Source organism: Sprattus sprattus (assembly GCF_963457725.1).
Source record: "Sprattus sprattus genome assembly, chromosome: 3".
Classification (NCBI taxonomy): Eukaryota; Metazoa; Chordata; class Actinopteri; order Clupeiformes; family Clupeidae; genus Sprattus; species Sprattus sprattus.
Genome location: NC_137922.1, coordinates 19,287,061 through 19,312,540, shown reverse-complemented (window position 1 = coordinate 19,312,540; position 25,480 = coordinate 19,287,061). Strand labels below are relative to the sequence as shown.

Genomic DNA, 25,480 nt, shown 5'->3' with positions numbered 1-25,480 from the left:
CCTTCTCCAGTCAGGACAGTAACACATAACTCCACTTTCACATATGAAGCAGTGCCTCTCTCCTACAGTAAAAGAAAGTCTGCTCTCTACCATCAAAATTACATTAGACAGATGCATATTTCACTTTGCCCTACACATCTGTCGACCCACTGTGCATTAGCAGTGGACCATTAAGGATGAGCAGGACCAGGAGTGCACATGGTGCCTTCACAGCCTTTATGTGGAGATCTCTCTGTAGATTAAGGGCTAAGATGGATCCTCTGAGCCATGGGAATACTGCACTGACTCGGGAATACTGTGTAAAGATAATACGGATTCTTTCCCCCTGGCTGCACTCCACACCTTTGTAATGGGAGACGTCAGGCGAGCTCTCTTGAAAGGATCTTGTCAGGCGCTGGCGGCTTTGTCCTGGGCCGTCTCCCTCACCTGTCTGGCACACTTCTGAGTGAGGCGCAGGGACGGGGACAGGGACGGGGACGGGCCTCAGAAGAGACAGGACTGACAAGCAGGAAGTAGGGCAGAGAGTGAGAGGGGGAGAGAAACAGAGAAAGTAGAGAAGTAGAGAAACAGAGACGGGGAACGAAGGAGTCGAAGTGAGAGATAGCGAGAGAGAGAGAGTGACAGGGAAAAGGAGCATGAGAGCAAGAGAGGGAGTGAATGATCTGAAAGAATACTCCTGTTTTTCGGAGGCTGGTTGCACTCCTTAAGTAATGATTAACACAATTCAGTAGTTTCAGTAGACATCTCAGACCTGATGTTTTAGATTCCCTTTCATGCTCAGCGTCTGAAATTTGATAGTGTACACCTCATGCCTGAAGCTACAGATGAACCGCAGAACTGTCCGCAACTTACTGAAAGTCATCTGTCATTTACTTTTCAGATCAAGCATCTTTTTCAGCTTTTGGGATACATACACCCACCACTAATGAGTTATGCAGGTTAAACATAATAGTTAGAAATGCCCTTTTAGTTCTCAACTTGCTGCATTTTTTTAAGCACATTATCACATCCATAAGACATCAGAGTAATCAGTAAAATAGCCCAATGTTTCGCTGACCGTGTCAATATGTCAAGCTCATTTTCCTTTCTTCTCACTCGTCTCTGTCCAGTTAAGTCACAAGTGTGTCTGATTTGAGTCATTACCTAAGTGTTTCCATCCACCCTTCTATCCACTCCCGGGCTCAGAGTCATTACTTGAATGTATGTCACTGCCCTGGTATGAAGTCTGAAACCTGCCTCAGGATTGCTTCATTAGTTAAACTCACATGTGGAGGTGCCAGTGATGTCATGGAGAGAGCTGTCCTGGAACTGATTGGGGATCAGCTGGAATAGCTTCATACTTCTGCCAGCTCCCCTCAAAACACTCTCTCACTCAGGGATGGAGGGGTTGATGGATGGGAAAGGCTGTGAAGGAGTGGATAGGTGCCTGTTTTTTAAATTAGGGGGACCAGGCCAGAACGGTTGAGTCAGGGAGGGGATCACCGCACAAATTGGAAATGCTAGCAAGACAGGAGAGAGAGGGAAAGGAGGGGGATGAGACAGAGAGCATCCTAGGATGACAGACACGTGGATGGATTGGGTTGGTGTGTGTGGTGATGTGGGGTCTGAATGTTTCATACGAGGAAAGCATGGTGAGGCAGCAGAAAAACAGATAGATATGAAAGGTGCCAAGCTCACAGAAGCCAAGATGGATGGCAGAGTGAGGGGAGGGACACAGATAGGCTAGATGAGGAAAAAAAGCCAGTGAGAACGAGGAATGGTCACTGTATATGTTCTTTATGGGTGATTGTAAGATTCATGATCAAGCAGCTGCTGTGACCACCAGAAGTTGGCCAGCAGAATATCCAAAATGGTAATCTTATCATGGTCACAAAGGAAAGGTCCCCACACTGGATGTGCACAGACACCAGGAAGCAAACTGAGGTGTGAGTGACTGCAATTAATCATAGTATGGGAATGGGGGAGGCCATTGAGAACCATCTCAGTCAGAGAAACGTGATGTTACTGGCATCAGGAACCAGAGCCTCAGATCTGTGCTTTGCCTTGTTGTGTACCTTGTCACCATCACCTCTCTACGTTGTTTCCTCTCCCTCCACTGGCCTATCAGGATAGAAGGGATAAACCAACAGACAGCTGATCTCTGCTCCTCACGGAGCTTGTGAGCATTTTCAATATGTCGCTAATGTAGGTTACAGAATCAGGAAGGTGTCCCGCCCCAGATGTTACCACTGATTGTAACTGTACAGAGCTGAACAGAAACACCTTCAGGCTTTGAATCCGAGCCGGCCGGATTCATCCCCAGACCATCACTGGTTTGCAGCCTCACAGCCAGTATCGTTTTACACTCAGACTCCGTCTCCCACCGAGCTCAGCCTCTGGCTCCAGGAGATCTGCAGCCTCTCCAGGGACCATCATAAATAACCCGCCAGCGCTCACACTCCTCTCGTCTCTTCGTCTGTTACAGGACGCCTCGCAATCATCTCTTTCCCCGGCACTCCTGCGCAGGCAGCCGTCTGCAGGGAGTTGGTAATGGAAGTGGGGAAACGAGTGAATAATGGTTGTTTGTTGTTGTTTTCTCCTATAGGGAAGGGCAGAGGATAGATGGATCAGGATAGGAGGAGGAAGAGGAGGAATGCAATGCGTACCTAGAGATGCTTAACTGCATGCTGATCTGTAATTTTTGCCACAGAGCGCGCAGCTGTCTGTCATGTTTATAAAAAAAAAACGACACACATTTGTGTCACGATGGTGGCACGGTATCAATGTTACTTGTGTGCTTTGGAAAAGGGAAAAGTAATCAGGGTGCAGGATCAGTCTCTTAAGTCTCTTAAGAGCAGAGCAAAAGAAACCCGTGATCCCTATCTAGCTCTTCTCTACTGTCACTCTTTCTGTCACTCAGTAATGTTCCCCCCACCTGAAGACCGTCCGTCAGTTGAGTCTGTTCTTGAAAGGAATTCTAGGAATTCACCATGTTTACATAGAAAAGAAAGTTGATGGCTTTTGAGAGTTAATGATTAAGACCTTGGTTAAATAAAAAAGAACTCTGAGCGCCCTCTTTCCATTTTTCACCCCTGGTGAATAGGACATGTTTACCCTGGTGTAGGAAGAATCCCAAAGGGTCAGGGAGAGGATTATGAGCATGCTTGGGGATAGAGGCAAAGACACAGGTGGCACAGATGCATTACACCAAAGCTTTGAATGCGGACTAGACATTAGACTCATCCAATCAGCCAGTGATTGTAGAAAGCAACTCTCCAGGCAAGAAAAGATCTGTGTGTGTGTGTGTGTGTGTGTGTGTGTGTGTGTGTGTGTGTGTGTGTGTGTGAGTATGTGTTTGTGTGAGTATATGTGTTTGTGTGTGTGCATGCACGTATGTGTGTGTGTGTGTGTGTGTGTGTGTGTGTGTGTTTCAGTGTGCATGCATTGGTTCACCAGATGCCATCTCTGCATGGCTAGTAATGAGATCACCTCTCTTTCTCAGGGGTCAGGTTCCTGCCGAAGCAGAACTCAATTATTTAGCCATTGCCAAAACACTGGAAATGTATGGAGTTGATCTTCATCCAGTATTTGTAAGTATTTTCACATGATGAATATATATTATTCTGGGATAAACATGTAGCAGAAACACATGTAGCAGTTTTTCTCCTTCAATCACATTGTTGCCATCATGTAAAATGGTTTATTTTCTGTAGTTAAAGATTCTGTGGTTATCTTTGTTTTTGCTTTTCAGGGAGAGAGCCACTCGGAGTATTTCCTGGGGTTGACTCCAGTCGGAGTGGTCGTGTACAAGAATAAAACACAAGTTGGGAAGTATTTCTGGTAGGTGTGAAGTTGGCAACACATACCGTGGAAATTTAGATTTCAGTTCACGTCAGAGAGAGACTGGGTATATATTAAGATGCTGCTGTTGAATCAGTGTCATCTCTCTACATTCATACTGTATTTGCAGCTAATCATACATACAACTCTTTTTTTACTGTAATTCATGGGGTATTGTTTCTGAGATACAGGTCTCTAAGATAGAGACTGTTGAGAAATACCAAGCTCACAAGGTGGGGCTATGGAGCAGGAAGTGGGTTTGCTGTAGGGAAGGACTTGACCTTCAGGGCAGTAAATATTTCATTTCATGCTCCCATAGCAGAATGCACCTGTCATACCTTGTGTGTTGTGTTTGTTTACAGGCCAAGGATCACAAAGGTCTATTTTAAGGAAACACAATTTGAGCTCCGTGTCGTCGGAAAAGATGTGAGTCCTTCTTTTCTCCTTGGGTGACTTTTACTATCTTTTGCAAAAGAGTACACCTAAATCCTAGAAGAGAAGTGTGAGTCACGGCATGAAGCAGGTCATTCATTCCTGTGTGTGTGTGTGTGTGTGTGTGTGTGTGTGTGTGTGTGTGTGTGTGTGTGTATGTGTGTGTGTGTGTGTGTGTGTGTGTGTGTGTGTGTGTGTGTGTGTTGGCAGGAGGGGGTTAGAGTTAAAGCACGTCTCTGGTGTATCAGCCAGAGAGGTGCAGTGTTGTGTGTTCAGTCTTACAACATCAAAACTCACTCAAGCAGAACACAACACAGCAGTGTGATAATGTACCTTGTGTTGCTTCTACAGCTCCTGCTGTGTGAGTGTGTGTGTGTGTGTGTGTGTGTGTGTGTGTGTGTGTGTGTGTGTGTGTGTGTGTGTGTGTGTGTGTGTGTGTGTGTGTGAGAGTGTGTGTGTGTCTGTGTGTCTCTGTGTCTCTGTGTCTGTGTGTGTCTGTGTGTGCTTGTGTGAAAGACCTGAGATGACATACATGACATACGACTTTCATTAGTTTCCTGTTCATTATCACAATGTGTGGGAAATGCCGGAGAGAGGTCTGTTAGCAGCCTGTTAGCTGCGAAGCCCAAAGGTCAATAAGGAATCCGCTATTGATCATGTGTGGTGGGCGCCCCTCACGGCTGAAGAGATTAACCTCCAGAGGATAGGAAATCCATGAACCACAAACAAGATGCATGTGTTTATGTGCACACAGACTACAGCTTAGCATCCCACACAGAGATCAAGTATCTGTCTCTTTCAAACTTTGAATTGTAAAGAAATAACATTCAAAGCTTTTCAGTTTCCCATGCATGCATAAGCCCACAGGAATAAAAGTTGCATAATTTGCATTATTTTCTGGTTTAGCATTAAATGAATAGGCTTAGCTGATCATACAAAGGTCCTTTACGTGAAAAATTACCAAGCATCATGGAAAATAAAATGGTGCCTTAAGATTAATCCAGATCACTCTGTTTTTTTCTGTTCCCAGTGCAGTGAAACGTCCTTTGTCTTTGAGTCTCCCACTAAGACGGCCTGTAAAAACCTTTGGAAATGTTGTGTAGAGCACCACACCTTCTTCAGGTAAAATGCTATTCTTCTCCCAGCATAATTACACGTCCAAATCTACATGTCCAAATCTACAATGAACAAAACTATGTCAAGTACACACAGCTGGCCTGAAGTATTTAACCTGGCACTGCTGCAGTCAAATTCCATTGAAGCTCCATTGAGGAATCTGCCGCTCTTCACTTGATTAAATTCCAGCATATCAAAATATTCAGGCACTGGATCCCTATTCATTCCTAATCAGACCAATTAACCAATACATAAAGTGGGCCTACTTGTAGAATTACTGTACTGCACTTACACGATACACTTACAGTAACACTTGTAAACAGCGTAGAAACACAGGTAAACATGTTTTATATGAATAGTCCTGTGACGTAAAGTAAAGTTTGATGAAGTGTAATTTGGAACACTACAGTAAAATTGCAGAGTAGAGCTAGCAGGTTATTTCAGGAAACCTCCGATCCCTACTTTGTTGTCTGACATATTATGCTCTAACTTTCTAATTTCTGTCTAATTATGACACTCGGCCCCACCAAAGTAAATCCTTGACTCGTAAATGTGCTACTGGCCTTCCCTGTCTCTCTCTCTCTCTCTCTCTCTCTCTCTCTCTCTCTCTCTCTCTCTCTCTCTCTCTCTCTCTCTCTCTCTCTCTCTCTCTCCATATCTCCCCTCAAAGAGTTCGACAGGCTGCAGTGTAAATCCCAAATCTCACAAGGCTCGCCCAAGCAGTACTTTCCCCCGGGCCGACCCTGGTGTTGGTTTAATCAGAAGGGGCTTTAGCGAGCCGTGCCCCAAAGAGCCTAAGAGGCCGTGGTGGACCGGAGCTCGCCTGCTGATTGGGGGGCGGTAATCCTCGTGTGAACCCACCAGCCTTCAGGTCCTGGAGCAGGATGCAGGAAGGCAGGCTGGGGTGGGAGGGACAGGAAACCAAGGGGCAACCATTCTCTTGGAGAGGTGTCCATTAGATACACAAAGAGGAGCTCCAGCAGTCGCTGGCACCAGGCTGGTTCTGCTAAAGTTATTGTGTCAAAGAAACAGGCGCATCAGCTGGAGCCTTCAAGCTAAATGTTGAATTCAGTCATTCAACAATTCCCTCTATAAAGATAGTATTTACTGAAAGTAGTTTATCAAACAAATTACATTGCATACATTGTAAAAAATATTAACAGGCATATTGTAAGGCTAACAGGTTTCATTGAAGTTTAGGATTTGTGTGTAGACTATTCATTTGCAACTGCCATTCTTGCTTCTGTCCATATTCTCTACTGTGCAGGCACTGATTGAAAAGACTTGAGCACATTTTGAGGTATTTTCAATTTTTAAGGTGCATAGAATTTCAGAAATTCCTGTCATGAAGGTCAGCGGTTGGCAGATGCCGATTGAAAATGTGATTCAGTAACATACACACCTTGCGGGGAAAGCACCAGCCTCGAGAAGCTTTAGCTCGTTAATGCACTAAGCTGTTCTGGTTGCAGAGCGGTGGTCAGTGGACTGTGCAGTCAGTCAACAATGTTGGTTTCATTCAGGCTATGCTGGGAGGCAGCCTTGACTGAGGTCATTTTGATTTACCTTAACTGGATACATTTGAGGCACATCTGTGATGACTTTTAACCAGCATTGCCTGTAGTGCTGGTCTCCCTGCATAAAGCAGAATTCCCTCATGTACAAGTGAACCGTCTACTATCATTCTCCTTTCTGCCAGTGAACACTGCTGTATCCTACCATAGGAGGATAAATAGCACCAACTCTCAAATTGAAAATTGTATCAATGGACTGCTAAGGTCAGACCATGAGGCAGTAAGGGCTTCAAACGACAGCGCTGTATATTTCCATGCAACACCATACGTTTCAACACATTCTGTGTACTTGATGTGGAATGATTGCATGGCTCTAGAACTAGAGTAGCACTAAGTATTTTAAGTAGCACACCTGAGTCTCAGAATCCTCTTTGATCAGTTGTCTTTTTTGTGCCTCTTTTGTGCATTAGTAAGTCCTGGCTTTTCCTACCAGAGCTTTTGAACTGTGGGATTCTAAGAAGAACACAGCAAAAGCTGTTTTTTGTAGTAACGAGCTTCATTAAAATACAGCTTCTGAGGCGGAGGCGCCAAAAATAAGACTGTTATACAGAAACACTTTTACCCAGTGAAGAGCGACGTCTAGTACACCGTGGGGAGTGAGAAGAGGCATATGCTATCATGAGTTTGCCATCTCTGACATTTACGGTTGTTGAGAAGAGAAGGAGTAATCTAGAATCTTTAGGGTTTATCATTTATCTCTTAAGGACCCTTGAAGGGTTTGCGTAAAACCCTCTGACGATGGATCCTTTGGAGAACTCCTTCGAGGATTATTTTTGTACCATTACATCTATTCTCCCGCAGATTAGTTCCTTAGAGCTTTTACTTTTAAAGGAATGTATAAAGAACCTGTTTCTGTTGGACTGAGGTATACATTGTGCATCATGTACCTCTACTTATTAAAACAAAAACATGATTTAAATCACAAAACTTAATTGTTTGTTATTAAAACCAAATATTGTTTTCCAGAATGCCAGAAAATGACTCCAATACACTGACGAGAAAGCTTTCTAAATTTAGCGCGCTCGGCTCCAAGCATCGTTACAGGTGAGTTTTTTCACCAGACAAACAGTGATGGTGAGAACAAAGCAAAAATCTGTTTGAAAATCTGGGTCAATTTTTACATTTTTATATTGATCAGAACCAAAATCCATGTCCCCAATGACACTGTTATAAATCTTGATGTCATAGATTTTAATCTGACTGTGCAACCAACTGTTTGGAGGAGATGAGAGGGAAGCGTGGGCCTCGTGGTAAACTAAGCCAGCGCATTAATATTTGAGTTTCTTATGCTGTGGCCCAGGAGCTGAAGGAGTATGCTGACAACATCACCCTTACACTGGAATGCCTGAATAATTGAAGAATAACAGGATATTCTTTTTTACCCCTTTTGTTTTTTTTTTTACTGTGAAACGTTGCGTTGCATTCCAGATGAGCATGCTGAACTCTGTGATGGCATTTTTTTTAGCCTTTAGACCAGGGGTCGGCAATTACATTTGGACACGGGCCAATTTTTTTTCAGACAATGGCATCGCGGGCCATAGCTTTTTTTTTGGGGGGGGGGGGGGGGGGGGGTGTCTACTATTTAAATTATTATTTATTTTATTATATTATAATTTAATTCCAATAAAACGTTTATTTGCTTATGTTCGCTGTTTTTATGCCGCCTGCTGCATCTCGTGTCTTCTCTCATGAAACAGGCGCTTGCCTAGCAACCTGCCGTATACAAATATTCTTTTAGATGACGTGTAAAAATGATTAGCTGAACATTGCTATGCTAGTTATCGATGCAAAATGTCGTTGTCGAAAGCCTTGAAAAGAAAAATTGATTCAGAATGCAGGACCTACAAAGAACCCTTTGAAGCTGGTTTATCTGTCGCCAACAAGTTGCGCAGCAAATTGTACGTTTTTGCACCCATGACACTCAACAGCACGGCTACTTTTCTGTCGTTCTCTATTTTGTTTGCAACACAATACTGCTCAAGTCGTTCAATGTATGAAGCCCAGTCTTCCACAGTACTATCAAAACTGTCCATTTGCCCTACACATCCAGCCATCTTGTTACAATTTTTTTTCTTTCAACTTACAGTAGCCAATGTCCAAGTTTTCTTCTTTTAGTAGTTTACTTTGTCACTCACTGTTTCGTTCATTCCATGCGTCCTGTTTCCCTCCTCCGGTCGTGGTTGACGATAGCTTTGCTGGTCCATTGATTCAGCTTAGCATCCACAGGGTAGGCAAAAACAGACGGTAAAAATTTCGACAATTTCTTTCTTCGTGATACTTTCACTGCACATATGGATTCAGTCCAGTCTCGTCGCCAATTGTTATGTTTCTACACTTATAACAAGATGAATAACCACGCAGGTGAATATAGATATAAACTCTTTACTGATAGTTTTAGTTATACACAGGATCACGGTAAACGGTATTTTACGCAGTGCATTACTACACATAAAAAAGGGTCCTGTAACAGGTAGTTCCATGAACCTAACAGAGACAGGACACTTTTGGGTTTTTTTTTTGCCCAAGATTACGCGCACTCGCGTGCCAATACCGTTCCGACCTGTGCGTCATGGATAACTGCACAGATGTTCCACCTGTTGTTTTGTCACTTTAGGACTATCATCTATACCTCAATAAATGTTTCGAAATTGATGGGATTGCCTTTTTTTTTTCTTTAAAAAAATATGGGGTTGAAAAAAAATTTAATATATATATTTTTTTTTACATCAAATTAACGTCATCTCGCGGGCCAGACAGAATAGATGGCGGGCAGAAATTGGCCCGCGGGCCACTATTTGCCGACCACTGCTTTAGACTGTCCAAGGTTCTCAGTTTATTCAGTGTGTCAGACAGACTAAAAGAATGGAGGACACCTTAGTACTTGCTCACTGGAGTGAGTCTCTGGGTTTGTTTGTACTCGCTTGCCTGTCAGAGTGTGCTGCGCTGGAAGGATCCCTGTGCTCTCATTCTAGCTGTGCTGCTCGTTTGGCCTGTGATCACCTCACATGTCAGACCTGTCTTTTCAAGTTGTCGGTTGTGTTGAATGTTGTTGGTTGTGTTGAATGTTGTCTGTTGTGTTGAATGCTGTCGGTTGTGTTGAATGCTGTCGGTTGTGTTGAATGTTGTCGGTTGTGTTGAATGCTGTCAGTTGTGTTGAATGTTCTCGGTTGTGTTGAATGTTGTCTGTTGTGTTTAATGTTGAATAATCTGTGAACAAACAGCCAAGCAAGTCAATTGCTGTCCCCTCAAAAAGGTTGACCTCTCATAGGAAAAATGCTGTGCACCTCCTTGTTGATTAAGAATGCAAACAATGTAAACAACAACAACAAAATGACTGAAGCTGACTGCCTGTGTTCTTAGTGGGAAGACAGCAGTGCAGATGGGGAGGGAGCAGACTGCCAGCCTGCCCCGGGCAGACCAGCAAGTGGCCCGGAGCCGCAGTAAGACCTACCCCAAGAGAGCCCAGCAGGCAGCTGGTAAGTCATGGTGACATACTTAAATCTCATCCAGAACTGCCTACTCGCTTAGCACCCAGCTGAGAGGCCAAACAAGTGTATTGAGCTTTATGTATCCATCCAGATATGTCTGTATGAGTCCTTTGCTGCTTGCTACATGCTACATGAGTTGAAATGTGGCAACGGCTGACTTTCTATCCTCTGTACTGATTCCTGTGTGTTTCACAGCTAGCTAACCCTAACCCTTCTTGGTACACGTTGAGCCTGCATTAAGTATGTACAATTACATCATTGGGTGTGTTTGTTTGAGCTACCTTTGGCGGAAACTTGCAAGTCAGTCCAAAATGACAACCCCAGCTCCCTCGATCCAAAATGACAACCCCAGCTCCCTCGATCCAAAATGACAACCCCAGCTCCCTCGATCCAAAATGACAACCTTCGCTCCCTCGATCCAAAAGTAGGAATATGAAAACACAGCAGTCATATTTTTGATACTTTTTAGCCAAGCTTTTTGTCATTCCAGGCTGCCTCTTTCACTCTCCATGGAATCAAACATGACTCTGGGGAAAACCAGAAATATTCAGGATTTTTTTTTTTTTTTTTAAGAAGCAATCTTGAAATAGGGTAGGGGATATTTTTCACTGTTACCAGTCCCTTAAAGCTGTCAGCCCTTTTCAAGTCCAGGTCAAGCATTTTTTGTCTTGTCTCCAAGCTCTGTAACCTAGAAACAGTGTTAAACAGCTGCTGGTTGGCCCTTACAATCCTCTGGTGTGTCAAAGTCAAATTCATCTTTTGTGTTTTAATTACAGTTTAAACATAGTCATTCTTTGTATTGCTGAAATAAAATAAATAAGTTCCTACTGAACCATATAAGCGTAGCTCTTATAGCTCGCTGTTACCACCTGTTCATTGCAGATTCACATGTCTTCACTTCCTCCTATTTAGTGGTCAATTTTAGTATACTTGTATTAGTAGGAAGTAGTTCCATTCCCCATACTGGTTCTACTTCCTAAAGGAAGGTTTCTCATCTTGGAAGGAAGAGGCTTAAATCGGCATTGCGAAAAAACTGTGTCCATATCAAATGGTTTTACCTGTACCTATAGACAGTTGAGGTAGATATATTTTGTACTAGAAAGCGGCATGAAAGATTAAAACCAGGCTCCATTTATGGAGGGGATGTGTAGAAAATGAATGCCCAGAGAAGACAGAACAGAGAAGACTTACAGGGGTGACCTACCATGGGCATAATGCTCACTGTACAAGGATTCATTTTCAGGTCTTATAGCTCACATTATACAAAATATGTTAACACTGAGTGCCAGCATGATTCAAAGCGTCCCACGCACAGGTGCTCTGAGCTCAGGTGCCTCCCATGTTTGGAACTGAACCCTTCCCGCTAATTACATAGCACTGTCCAAATTACTCTCACCTCAGTAGTTTGCACCTCCGCAGGCATCCACTAACATAGTCAGCTTCCATCACTGGCATGGAAACAAAGCAATGTTGTCACAACATACCGACACTATCGTTACATGTCTTCAGGGCTATCCAGACTGGCTTTTTTTGCTCTTTAAATGTCCTGGCAGGTGTCCTGCGAGCGAAAGAAACAGACCTGTGCTCTTCAGCCAAAAGTTAGAGCAATTATGATCAGTCGGTGCCTTTATCTGAAGCTGTATTACTCCCGGCCTCTCACATTGCTGCACATTAGCCTATAGGTCTTCTCCATTTATGTGCTGACTGACCTTGATTGAACTTGGAGGGGGTTGATCATTTCAGCATCTGAGGAGTTCAAACATGCTGGAACAGAGAGAAGCGAAAAGGATGGGTACAACTCTTTTGGAGAAGATGTTTTTCAAATGAGTAGCTGTGCCCTCAAATCTAGTTTATATCTTTTTTATTCGCTGCATAATTTGTCTTTATTTGTTTATCTATCACTAGATGTAATATCCATAGTATTATATTCTTAATAGTCTGACTAGATATATTTATCCAGGTACATTGTCCCTTAAAGGTGTGTGTGTGTGTGTGTGTGTGTGTGTGTGTGTGTGTGTGTGTGTGTGTGTGTGTGTGTGTGTGTGTGTGTGTGTGTGTGTGTGTGTGTGTATATGTGCATGTGTGCATATCTTAGGAAGTGTGCATGTGGCCCACCTGCGTACCCCCAGTTTTTATGTATTTTTATTAACACCCTCCCTCTGCCATAACAACAGCCCCCCCACACACACACACACACACACACACACACACATACACAGGAGTCTGTGTCTGGCATCAAGGCGTATTGGCAGGTCTCTTAAAGGTAGCCACAGTGGGGCTGTCTCTGCCTGACCCACCCACCTGGTCCATCCTCTCATTGTTTCAGCCAAATGCCTCTTCACTTAGTCATGGAAAGAGCTCTGAAACAGCCATCACTCACAAACAATGGAGAGTGACAGAGGTGACACCTAACGATGACGAGTAGCGGATCCAGATGGACAGGGGAAGAGATACAGAATGCCGAGACCAAGTGAATTCTCTGTGATGGAGGCACATAGTGATGATATGGAAGATTCAAGAAGTGTTTTGTTTTTTTTGTGCCTTGCCAGAACTGACCAATGGGAGCCCGCCTGCCTCGAAAGCAGAGCACACTGGGAGTGAGCTAACTGCTAAAACCACAGTTCCCTGCCCACTGAAGAGGTGAGGTGGAGTCCACTGACACCATAGAGATTTCCTCTTTTGATGTGTGCGGTGCATGTGTGTGTGTGTGTGTGTGTGTGTGTGTGTGTGTGTGCGTGTGCGTGTGCGTGTGCGTGTGCGTGTGCGTGTGCGTGTGCGTGTGCGTGTGTGTCTGTGTGTGTGTCTGTGTGTGTGTGTGTGTGTCTGTGTGTGCGTGTGTGTCGGGGTGAGAACATGTAGGTAGGTGTGTTTTTATGTGTGTGTGTGTGACAGAGAGAGCAAGAGGGAGGGGGAAAATAATTAAAAGTATGGCTATGTTTAAATATACATTCTAAAAACGTTCTGTCATTTACCATATGTATTTTCTCTTCAGCTCTAAAGCTAACAAGGTCGAGAACCAACCAGAAGAGTCTCGTGGGAAAGACGGTGCTCCGTGGGACGAGAACGCTCCACAGAGGTAACCGCTGACTCATAACCTGTTCACCGAGGCCGACAACTCAAACACAAATGCAGTCCCCTTTTTCACACCACGGTCTGCCAAACTAGCACCTCCAATCCTCTTCTATCACTGACCAGTGGACGTATTAATAATATGTGGGTGTAAATGATGTTAGCCATTAGCTGATAGCGTGATACCAGCCTCTATGTTGAGGGAAGCAGAGAGTCAGGGAGCGCATCTCTACTGAATTCCCCTAGCTCCAAATACTGGACTGATTACACCTGTCTGGCTGCGCTCTCTAAGCACTGATCGATTATTCCTGGCTGGAGACCCCCGCAGCCTGAGAGAGAGGGCGTGCAAGAGAGAGAGAGAGAGGTGAGACGGGTTCAATCCCAGGTATTAACTGGATTTACTCTCCGCCCTCGCTCAAGAAATGAACAATGGCATTCAAAGCCCTCTGATTGACAAGGTCTAAAACCTGTAAGCCACAGCGAGATCAAGGCCTGTGCCAGTCTCCCAGGAGAGCAGCAGGAGGGCCGTCTGATGAGCAGAGCACACCGTTTACTTATGTCTGCTCACTTCACAATGTTTACACAGGCAGCAGGCATGGTCAGGCAGCAGGCATGGTCAGGCAGCAGGCATGATCAGGCAGCAGGCATGATCAGATGATAATGAACCAGCCCTAGAAAGCTTTATTCACATTCATATTAAAATAGCATTGAGGCCTGGCCTACTTGAGCCGTCTGATTAAAACACAGGCATCATCTCAGTATTTACATTCGATTCATTTGGTAGACGCTTTTGTTTAAAGGGACCTGTTAGGAGGACACAAGCAATGCAACCAATACAGCCCATCACGGGGATAAATTATTGAAAGAAGAGTGTGCCGAACCATGCTCCAGTCCCATCAGACTGAGGTGCCAGGTAGCTGTGAAGAGTTGACGTGTGTACGATTAGCAGGTGCTGAGGTGAAAGAAAGAACTAGAATCTCTGTGTTTAATCCTGATAATGATAGTGTACTTTGTTTTGCTGTAGAGTGCAAGACATAAATACTGTTGTTGTGTTTTAAAGTTGCATTCCTGTACGTTGAGCAACATAAATTGCTCTATTCCAAGCACTGTAACACAGTTAAGTTACAGTAAAACAGCTTTGAAGATGTGTAACGCTTTAATTCCAGTTCTCAATCATTCACCACTGATTCCTAATATCCCACTATATCAGCTGTGTGTGTGTGTCTGTCTGTCTGTCTGTTTGCGTGTGTGTGTGTGGCTGTCTGTCTGTCTGCGTATGTGTGTGTGAGTGTGTGTGTGTGTGTGTGTGTGTGTGTGTGTGTGTGTGTTTGTGTGGCTGTGCTGTGGCAATTCCGTAGTGTTTTATATGGGTGTTCATTTTTTTTCGTTGTATCTTTCCCACAGTGGTCTGTATAATTCCGCTAATGAGCGTAATAAGTCCCCAAAATTCCCCAATGCCCGCAGACGCACCCCTTCGGGCGGTAGTGAGAACGAGCCCAATCACTCTTCCAGACGCAGGTGCGTATTCTCATGTGGGCTTGAGGGTGTGCCTGTGTCCGCATATGCAAATGGATCTGTTTATCTCTGTGCTTGTGTGTGTATGTATTTATGTGCATTTATCTGTGTGTACGTGTGTACGTGTGTACGTGTGTGTGTGTGTGTGTGTGTGTGTGTGTGTGTCTGTGTGTGTGTCTGTGTCTGTGTGTGTGTGTGTGTGTGTGTGTGTGTGTGTGTCTGTGTGTGTGTGTGTGTGTGTGTTTGTGTGTGTGTGCCTTGTCCCTACTTATCTTGGGTGGCTCAGTTTCTGTGCTGTCCTCCTCAGAGTCTCTCCTTGGGCATGAAGTGAGCGACACACTAACCTCAGCAACACTGCTCCAAGTGTCCCCCTGCCCACTATCTATGAGAGACTGTTTCCACCTAGTGGTGGCAAGGAAAACAAGATAATTGCACCTCATCTTCATCTCAGATCATTGGAGTTGTCCACTACGCTACACTGCCTTAATTGAATCATAATGATCTGTAACTATTTGTGTAGTTATGTCCATTTGACATCTTGTAATGGGGTCCATAGCTACTGCAAATGCCAATATCAAACAATTACATGAAGTAATATACTGTGATTTTAAATGACACTGAAATGTCTTAACTACTCACCCGTGTCTCCCGTGCACTCTGTGAACTTACAGAGCAAACACATATGATGGATATTGGAGCCAATGCCCCATTGTTCCAAAGGCGGATTCCATGTGTTATCTGCAAACATTTGCCATTAATATAAAGTGAGAAATACAGAGAATAAATAATTCAAATTACAAACTAAAAACAACAAAAGACAGATGGCTTCTGCTGAGTTTTACTAGGATGAGGATCTGTCAAGACAGATGTTTTGATAATGTATGACAATGAGAGTGAGATCCTCCTTAGGGTATGTGGGAAAACAGTGTGTTGCAGTTAGTTTTAATAAATAGGAAATGCATTTAAATGTATTTCTTTGAAGATGTACTGTATATCGAGTTAAAACTGTCTTTCTCGACTGATTCCTTAAAATATGTTTCCAGAAAGCGAGAGTCCTTCTAGACTGCCGTTTCCACAGAGAAACAGAATTTCCCCTGCCTTGATTGTTATGAGGGCAATTTAGATAAGGATTGAAGGTCAATCAAAATGTTCTGTTAGCTCTGCTAGCAAACACTGAGTCTAGTTCGATTTGAACTGGGAGCACCATTCTAAGATGATGATTTAAACTGGGAGCACCATAATAAGATGATTTAAACTGGGAGCACCATACTAAGATGATGATTTAAACTGGGAGCACCATACTAAGATGATTTAAACTGGGAGCACCATACTAAGATGATGATTTAAACTAGGAGCACCATACTAAGATGATGATTTAAACTGGGAGCACCATACTAAGATGATTTAAACTGGGAGCACCATACTAAGATGATGATTTAAACTGGGAGCACCATACTAAGATGATGATTTAAACTGGGAGCACCATACTAAGATGATTTAAACTGGGAGCACCATACTAAGATGATTTAAACTGGGAGCACCATACTAAAATGATGATTTAAACTGGGAGCACCATACTAAGATGATGATTTAAACTGGGAGCACCATACTAAGATGATGATTTAAACTGGGAGCACCATACTAAGATGATGATTTAAACTGGGAGCACCATACTAAGATGATGAGTCAAACTGACTGGACAGAGTAGGGATAAGAGCCATACATGAATATGTGTATGTCTGTTTCAGTCTCCAGCTACTTAAGAGAGAGAGAGAGAACGAAAGAAAGAAAAGAGAGAGAGAGATACCCTGTTGGGACTATGTGATGAAAGAGCTCTATGAATAAATAAATACTGATAATGCCCCAGAAAGCAGAGGTGCGCCCTCTCCCCTCCTAAAGCGCAGATCATATGCATGCAGACGCCTGCTATTAAACGCCAATCTCACCCCTACCCCGCCGGTCACCTTCAGGTCACCACCTCACTTAACCACCCCTGACCTCAATCGCCTCTTGCCTAATGTCTCCTCTACAGGAGGGGCCAAAGCAACGAAGACCCGGAGAGCAAGCAGCACAGGAGAAGGTACGCTAACTGTTCTCACACTTGTCCTTGGGGCTGGTTGTGCTTACTGTACTATTCATTCTACAAGGCTTGAGGCGCTGATGCCGTTATTTCCTGTGTATAAAGGGTGATGCTCTTAGATGTTTTATTTGGAGAGTTTGATAGAACCTGTGGGGAAGCTTTTGTGAGGGTATTTACAAGGCTACTGGTTTTTAGGGCAATATTATTTCCTAATATAACAACAAATATAACAAAACTATTCTAAAGCTTCTTACTGTCTGTCTCGTTTTTTAGTTAACCAAGTACACACAGTCCGCCATCTCAATCACATCCTGTCGGGGTCTTCAACACACATGCACACGCACATACACACACTCACACACACACACACACACATAGACACACTCTCTCTCACACACACACACACACAGCAGGTGTCAGTTGTCTCTCTTTGCTCTTTCTTAAACTTTTAACCCCCTTTGATTGACCTTTAGGTCGCGTTCCCGTGGCAACACCAGCAGTGGCAGTGAGTCTGAGAATTCCAACAAGGAACACCGTAAAAAGAGGAACTGGTGAGTGATGTCACTGAAGAATGAGGGGCTACAGAAGACATGCCGGGGGGTTGGGTGGGGTGGGGGTGGGTTCCGCTTCTGGCCATAAAGATTCCAGGAAGACTTAAAGGTGTCACAGGGAAGAACAGCTTCCCAAGATTCATGTTTACTGTTCAAAGACTGGAATTCCCCATTCTGCACCACAATTATTCAACGGCATTTTGCACCTTAGTTTATGGAAATGGTCTAAATGCCACATCTGTGTGTGTGTCTGTGTGTATGTCTGTGTGTGTGTGCATCTGTGTGTGTCTGTGTCTGTGTTTGCGTGCGTGCGTATTGTAGGTCCCGCCAGGAGAATGAGATGGTGGACTCAGGGCCCCAGTGGGAGGCAGTGCAGCGCCGTCAGAAGGAGAAGTCCAACAACGAGCCAAACCACCGCCGCTCCAGACACCGCTCACGATCGTACGCATAACACTCTTTCTCCTCCTCCCATCCCTCCTCCTCCTCCTCCTCCTCAACATCATCATCATCATTAGGCTGGAGCCCCTTCGACAACAGAGCAATACTACTGATAAGATACAGTTTATAATAATAAAAGGCATTTTCAGTGTTCTTTTTTCAAGACTACGGTAGAGAGGACTTCAACAATAAGGAAGAGTGTAGCCACAGAGAGTAGCACAAGGCCTCAAGAACATATCTGCCCTGTTCTGCTGTGTTTATTAAAACCTGTTTAAAGGTGATGTTTATGTTTGTTTGCAGGAGAAGTCCGGATGTGCAGGCAAAGGAACAGTTGTGGAAACACATCAAGTACGCAATGTTTCTATTTCCTCTTAGCACTTGAGACATGAATATTTACAGTATATCTGATATCATAACATGGATATCATCTTCATTGCTATGCAAGCCATTGTGCTTTTATGAAATCCTGCAGTGTGTCATTTTAGTGTCATGAAGGAATGATACTTTTAAAGAGTACTTGCTATGATTATGTTTCTGATGTGGCCTTTGTGTCTGTACAGGAAGGAGCTGGTGGATCCATCTGGCCTTTCAGAAGACCAGCTGAAGGAGATCCCTTATAAAAAAGTAGAGTGAGTGTCCCTGTCTTAGTCTCTTTCTCCTCGCTCTCCTCTTCCCAGGACTAGAACTGTTAAAGTGATGTTGGAACAGACTCAGAGCAGATATAGGGCGAATAGAAATGTAGAAAATCTCAAAAATGTATTTTTGGAATATTCATATATAATATATGTAAATCTATTCCAGTAGACCCCAACAATAAAATGTATAACTTTGAAAATGAACACGATAGGTCCTCTTCAAGCAACAAGCAAACTGTTGCAGTTTATATTTTGTATCACCCAGAAAAAATTGTCACAGAACACCGTGTGAGAGATAGCAGCACCAGTGACATAGTCAGGATTAATGTGTCCTCTGGGTTAGTAGTTCTGGGTTAGTAGTTCTGGGTTAGAAGTTCTGGGTTAGTAGTTCTTCTGTAGTTTTTTATTGTGTGTATTTTAGTAAACGTGAAGTAAGTGCCTTGGTTTTGTCGTAATTTACACTTAACAGGATAGTGAGTTCCGGGGTGATTTATTCCTATCATTTATTTATCACTGATTCAGTCTTAAATCACTGTGGGATCGTTGAATCGCCTTCTGACCAATAAAACAAAAGTAGAGTGCACTTTGTCACAGTCCTGGAACCCTGCTCTTCAGATTAAACCAGTGTGCCTGATCTGCATAGTCTAAACTGGGTCAGGGCCACATCTCCCCACCCCACCTCACTTAATATTCTCCCCCAGACAAAGGTGTTCCACGACATCATTAATTATTTAGGCTGCTGCGTCTACAGAGTCCTTCCCTCCAGGCCTTATGGAAATCTGAGGTTCCACAAGATGATTCTGTTCGAATCTTTGGGGCTTCTGTATGGACACGGTATAGAATGGAGAGATGTTTGAGACCTGACTGTCAATGAAATGTGTGCACTTTCAATGAGAGACTGATATATTGTGTGTGTGTGTGTGTTTGTGTGTGTGTGTGTGTGTGTGTGTGTGTGTGTGTGTGTGTGTGTGTGTGTGTGTGTGTGTGTGTGTGTGTGTGTGTGTGTGTGTGTGTGTGTGTGTGTGTGTGTGTGCATTTGTGTGTTCCACTGCAGAACCCAAGGTGACCCGATCAAGTTCCGTCACTCACATTCCCCAAGGAGTTACCGTCAATACCGCCGTTCCCACTGTTCAGACGGCGAACGGTCCGTGCTCTCCGAGGTCAAGTGAGTCATCTGAGAAAGTCCTCTGTTCTCCCTCTAGCTGGCTGGATGTTACCGTAGAATTTGCTCCCTCACGTTTGCAGTCGTCGCTGTGTTCGGAATCTCTCTTCATTTCTGTGATTGTTTTTGTTTTCATTCTGTGTCTGTTTGTTTTGTTTTGGTCCCCACCCCCCCCCACGCTGTCTCACGTGTAAAGCTCTAGGACAGACCTTGTCCCTCCCCTTCCTGTCACCCGCACCGCCGATGTCCCAGGCTCAAGCCACACCCCCTCACAGGTCAGTTACCTCCCCCTCCAAGCCCCTCCTCCGAGCCCCAGTATCTTTCACTCCCCTCTCAACTCCACACTGGAGCACTGGAGAGAGATTCTATTTGGGATTCTATTCTTTATTTCAGTTGTGTGCAGTAGATGACACAACATTTGCACAAAGAGAAAAAAAAAACAAGCACGGACTGCTTTTAAAGCATGTGTGTATTATTTAAATAGAATACTCCGAGCCTCTTCCCAAGCTGGGTATGATTCTCCCTTTGCATGTCCGTGGGTGTCATTCCTTTCCTGTATGTGTTCTTAAGCTCCTGGCTGAAAACACACTGTGAGCCAATGACCATGATGCATGATGTTCTCTTGGTGCCCAGAAAAAGGCCGGATCGAAGGACAGCGCCTCGGAGAGCACCGAGCCGGAGCCTAAAAGCGGGACCAAGGCTGTGAGGGCTCTCCACATGCCCAGGACCAAGACGGAAACATGATGTGGGGTGTACATGATGATGATGATGATGATGGACGTGGAACTGACAGTGTTGTCTCTCCCCCCTCACACGCCCGGGGAGGAAATGAACTCTAATGAACATTCAGCTAAAGATACTTCAACTGTAATGGTCCTAAGGATGCTCCACTGCACAGACTCCCCCCTAAAGGCATCTTTACAAAATTAAATAAATAAATAAATGGCGCCTTTTTCCTTCAACACTCCTCTGCATCCTTCTCGCACCCTCTGGGCCTGCACTGGTTCTCCTCCCTATGGCCTTAGGCGAGAGTGTGTGTTTACTGGGGCGGTTCACAGAGGGAAGAAGAGTTCAGGCCCGGACTGGACTACCAGCTGTTCACTCCACAGACTCTTTCCAGGGACACAGCCAGGAGCTTTCACTGGAAACAGCAGTTCCCTTCAAGGTTCCCTTTTGGAGAAGGCTTATGGAGCGTTCCCCTTCATTAGGCTCTGAAGAGGTCTGAAATATTATGTGTTTGTGTTTTATAGAATGGGACCCTAAAAAGTGCTAACATGGTCTTCTCCGATTAGACGTGCCCAACCAGGTGTCACACTTGAACTAGGTGTACTTGTACATACGCAAATGTTTTAATCCCAGGGGACAGTGCTGCAAAGAAAACTTATAAAACTGTATCATGGAAGATTGTCTTGAATGGGAGAAAGACCTTCTTTTTTGGACTGTTGGACAGCAATCTCCCTATTCTCTTGAACCAATCATGTCTCAGCCCCTTCAAAATCCTATAAGGTATAGGGGTTTGTATTGTCCCACAATGAATTTATGTATCCATGTCTTTTGTCATACACTATAAAGTAGTTTAGACTTAAACAAGTAAGAAAAGAAGCATTTTCTGATCTGTTCTTGTACTTTGTAAACAATACCAGTGATCAGTGTCATATAGCTGAATGGCAGTCATTATTTGTTTTTCTGTTAATTGTATTCTGACAATCAGATGAAGGTAATATGTGGATTATTTGCATTTGTGTTCAGTCACTACTCACTGCAAGCTTTCATCCACGCAGTTAGCATGTCAAAGCCCCTCAAGGTTTCACGTATTTGTTTAAAGGTCAGTGTTAAGTCCTGTTGAACTCATCTCGTATGAAGACCACTGTGAAGGCTGCTTGGATGCCATGTCTTCTTGTCAGGTATTAGCTTTTGTTTTTGCTATAGGAAAACCTTGCTGCTGTATTCTCCAAACAAGAATTGTTTTGCACATTAGTTAAGTAGTTTTGTCTTTTCCTGCTGTTGTAATGAAAAAAAAAAGAACCTGGATTCTCATTAATAAACTTGTTTCACACTGAAAAGGCTTATGGGAGTCGTTTGATGCTCAGTGTGAGAAGGGTGGAGAATAGAGCAATAGAGGCTTTAGTCTGCCCTTGCCAGACATCTGATAAGAAGAAGTCAAGTAAACTTCAAAAGACTCAGTGAGTAACAGATCACATCACCTGCAACTGCTATTTATTCTTAGCACCATTCTTTAGACTTAATACTGTTTATTATAATCTGTTTATTTTTTGCACATGCACAATAAACAGCTTTAGGATTTCTATCGCAAAATCCTATTGGGTGCATTTGGGGAAAAAACATTTCACCTTCAGAACCTTTGACCACAAAGGCTAGAGCTCATGTTAATACTAACACATAAAATGACAAGTTACACGGACATTCACTATTAAAGGTTTTTGTTTTGGGAAAGGCACATACACACAGCATGATTTATGGGGTGTGGTGTTCTGCAGTCATCTCTGCAGTCAGTTACTGTTGCTTAACCAAAGCTCTGTTCACTACTGACGAACCACCAGCAGGGAGAGCTAGTCACCCACTGACTGTATAAGATAAGATTGTATCTTATGTACACACAGAACCAAATGCACAAACTTGGAGGACCACAACTAAACCCTAACATATAACAGCACCACAAATGTATCTTTTGACCTCTTTCAACTGCCTTTGGGTTCAGTATCTCAACCGAATATTAAGTTGTACGGTAATAATCAACTATGTAGGGGTTCAATATGGATTGTAGTCTAATCTTCACGGCAAGCTCTGAACCTTTAAGGAGAACAAGCAAGGCTTCAGAAGTAGGAGGTCTTTGGCAGGAATTTTCTTATCCCAACGTCTCATGAGAAATATGATTTGCCTGACATTCACAAGACTGATTTGGCAAATCTCGTTCATGAACCCATGGCCGGAACAGTTTTGTGCCATCTCTGCTTGAATTGTGATATGTTGTCCGCTTTAACTAAACTGGATAACACAAATCATTTTCCTCTCTCTTTTTTTCATTAAGGTGAACATCACTCATGTTTAGCTCAAGGCTAACTGCAGTCAGTCCCACAGACCTGTTAAAACATATGAAATGGGATTGTTTTGTAAATCGTCTCCACATGTTTTATGCCTGCACACTACTAGACAGCGTACTGTAGTTCTCTGTTTAACTTCATCTGAAGCACATGTGCCTCAGTCATAGCTACTGCCCTGATGAGGAATGGCAGTTTACCAGAGGAGCGTGCCAAATGCACTCGCTCACCTCGTCATAACAATCCAATGAAAAAAAACATGGTCCAGGGTCACAGGCAAGCCAAGAATGATTTAACTCAAATCCACTGTGTTCTAACACCTCTCTGTTCCTTCTCCAAGGCAGTGTGGTAGAACACACCATTCACAGGCACATGCTAGACATAACCCCCTCCAAGTCACCTGTAGATATCACAAGAAGCTGGAAGAGTGTGTTGAAATATGTTTTGACACCTGTAACCACACTCGAAAAGGGCTCGAGGCATTTCGGGTCAGGCTGTATTTTCTCTGTTCATTTGGTATGGTATGGTTTCATTTGTGTCTTCTAAACATCCTGTGGTTCCCAGGGGACAACAACCAGCAGCACTTTGTCCCCATGTAAACAGGATTATGCCCCCTTTTCCTTCCTGCAATGGAGTTTCTGCATGAAACTAATACTGGTGAGATATGTCATTGTTAGGCAAGTCTTAAAATATCCAACTTGCAAAAACCATGATCTGGTGTTAGAATACTCTAGAAAGTTTTAAAGGTATTCCTGAAACACAGCTGCAAGTAGGCATATGAAGTGTAGAAATGTTTTCCTTAAAATGACTTAGCTGTGAATCCTGAGGAACGACCACTTTGGCTGATATTAGTGTTAAATCTCTGAGACAGTTCATGTACTCTCTTGGAAAATGTGGGTTACCTCAAACTCTATGCATGTCTTGTAATACAAATCAAACATCGCTTCTCATATTATACCCGAAAAACCCAACTGTTTACTAAAAGGACTTTCCAACAGGTAAGAAAGTGTTTCATAATTGTTGTTTATGTAACATCACATGCAAGCATTTTGTGTTCTTTAGCCTGAGCACAAACCTAAGAAGTTCCAAAAGCTTCTTTTATTTATTTATTTATTTATTTTTTAAGATCTAGTTGATCGCAGAAATTCAAGAAATTCAGTTGTCTGAGGTCAATAGCCCGTGAACTGTGCCAGACCAGAAGCTTCCCCTCGGTTGGGTTCACCATGTGATTGTAGCAGCCATTCAGACTTATTATCCAAGACTGCGTTTGAGCAAACCCTAGATCCAGGGGCCAGTAACTTTCCACCAAGCTCTGGAATCTCTGCTTTCAGAACCCGGCCTCATCTATGGGCTCAGTGGGACTGTGGTATTTAATGTGGTAAATAGCTATGCAGAATTGCTGACTCATTGTGTTCTCAGCAGTCATTTGCGCACTATGACCATTATAGGACATCCATTAAGTGGCCGTTTTTCACCTACAGACAGGCCAAACCAAATTAGTCCTCCCTCCTTCTTTTGGAAATGAATACGTTGTCTGCAAACTTGTGGGAGATGTGTGGTGAGGATCCAGATTCAACCACAATGTTGTAAATCAAATGTTTTCATTTATAGGAGCATATTGGTTTCATTTTGGGCTGCTCCTGAATCAGGCAGTGTAGCATTTCAAACTTTTAAAAGTCTTATCCTTGTCATTTAGAGATGGTTGAGACAGGAAGCAACTGTAATGCCACACCTATTTCTTCAGAACCATTGATGTTTGCTGTAAAATACTGACCACTTGGGAGTTGGGAATTTAAGCAGTCGTTTGAAAATAGCATCCATAATGGTGTCATAAATTAGGCAATTCTATAACTGTTAAAAAAAAGTCACACACAAAAATCACACACAAGCATCAAACCACAAAAGGCATCCAACAAAACGGCACATGAAAATGTGCAGCGAGAACTGCTTTAGACAGCCCATCAAGTCCTCAAATAAGATAGAAATATAATTTTATATAATACACATCTGAGAAATGAGACACACACATACCACATTAAATGTGACAGTGTAGAACCTCAATGAGTCTTAAGGTAGGGAGGGTAAAGGGAGAAGGTGAGCCATGACCTTGCAAACGTCCTTCCTTTGAAATGGCAGAAACCAAATCTGCTAAGAGGGTTCATATTGTGACTTAAAGCAGCAACAGCACCTTGAATAAAACACTAATGGTCTCTCTGGCAGGTCTGAACCATGGTGTTCATGTCTGGGGCAGGAAATGGTTCTGCTACATATGGCCTTGTTTTTTAAAGGTCACCCAGATCTGCTTTACACTTGCATCATTATCCATGAACACTGCATAGGAGTGCATCAGTTTGCAATTAAATGAATGTATTAAGTTGCCTGTTCTGTTTTTTTTCTGCCATATCCAATGACTAAACTCAGATGTGTATACTGTAGAATTGTATCAACCAGTATGGGGCAAGTTTCTACGGTGCTTCTAGAACTAGAGTGGGGAAATAAAACACAGAAACAGTGATTCATTTTTCAGAGCTTGCGAATTTATTTA

General features: G+C 43.4%; 1 protein-coding gene across 1 annotated transcript in view; it reads left to right on the top strand.

Annotated features, from left to right (window-relative positions):
* Positions 1–20,620, top strand: part of epb41l4a (erythrocyte membrane protein band 4.1 like 4A) — a gene marked incomplete at both ends in the record, with an annotated part of 40,355 nt that extends 19,735 nt beyond the window's left edge. The window contains 17 exons of the mRNA XM_080834704.1: positions 3,482–3,569; positions 3,731–3,819; positions 4,182–4,245; positions 5,282–5,373; positions 7,905–7,982; positions 10,299–10,414; positions 12,976–13,066; positions 13,419–13,502; positions 14,900–15,013; positions 17,043–17,090; positions 17,564–17,641; positions 17,963–18,082; positions 18,380–18,427; positions 18,640–18,708; positions 19,769–19,879; positions 20,073–20,151; positions 20,510–20,620. Of these exons, the coding sequence (XP_080690830.1) occupies positions 3,482–3,569; positions 3,731–3,819; positions 4,182–4,245; positions 5,282–5,373; positions 7,905–7,982; positions 10,299–10,414; positions 12,976–13,066; positions 13,419–13,502; positions 14,900–15,013; positions 17,043–17,090; positions 17,564–17,641; positions 17,963–18,082; positions 18,380–18,427; positions 18,640–18,708; positions 19,769–19,879; positions 20,073–20,151; positions 20,510–20,620 (1,480 nt within the window). The remainder of the gene's footprint in view (positions 1–3,481; positions 3,570–3,730; positions 3,820–4,181; positions 4,246–5,281; positions 5,374–7,904; positions 7,983–10,298; positions 10,415–12,975; positions 13,067–13,418; positions 13,503–14,899; positions 15,014–17,042; positions 17,091–17,563; positions 17,642–17,962; positions 18,083–18,379; positions 18,428–18,639; positions 18,709–19,768; positions 19,880–20,072; positions 20,152–20,509) is intronic.
* Between the last annotated feature and the right edge of the window lie 4,860 nt (positions 20,621–25,480).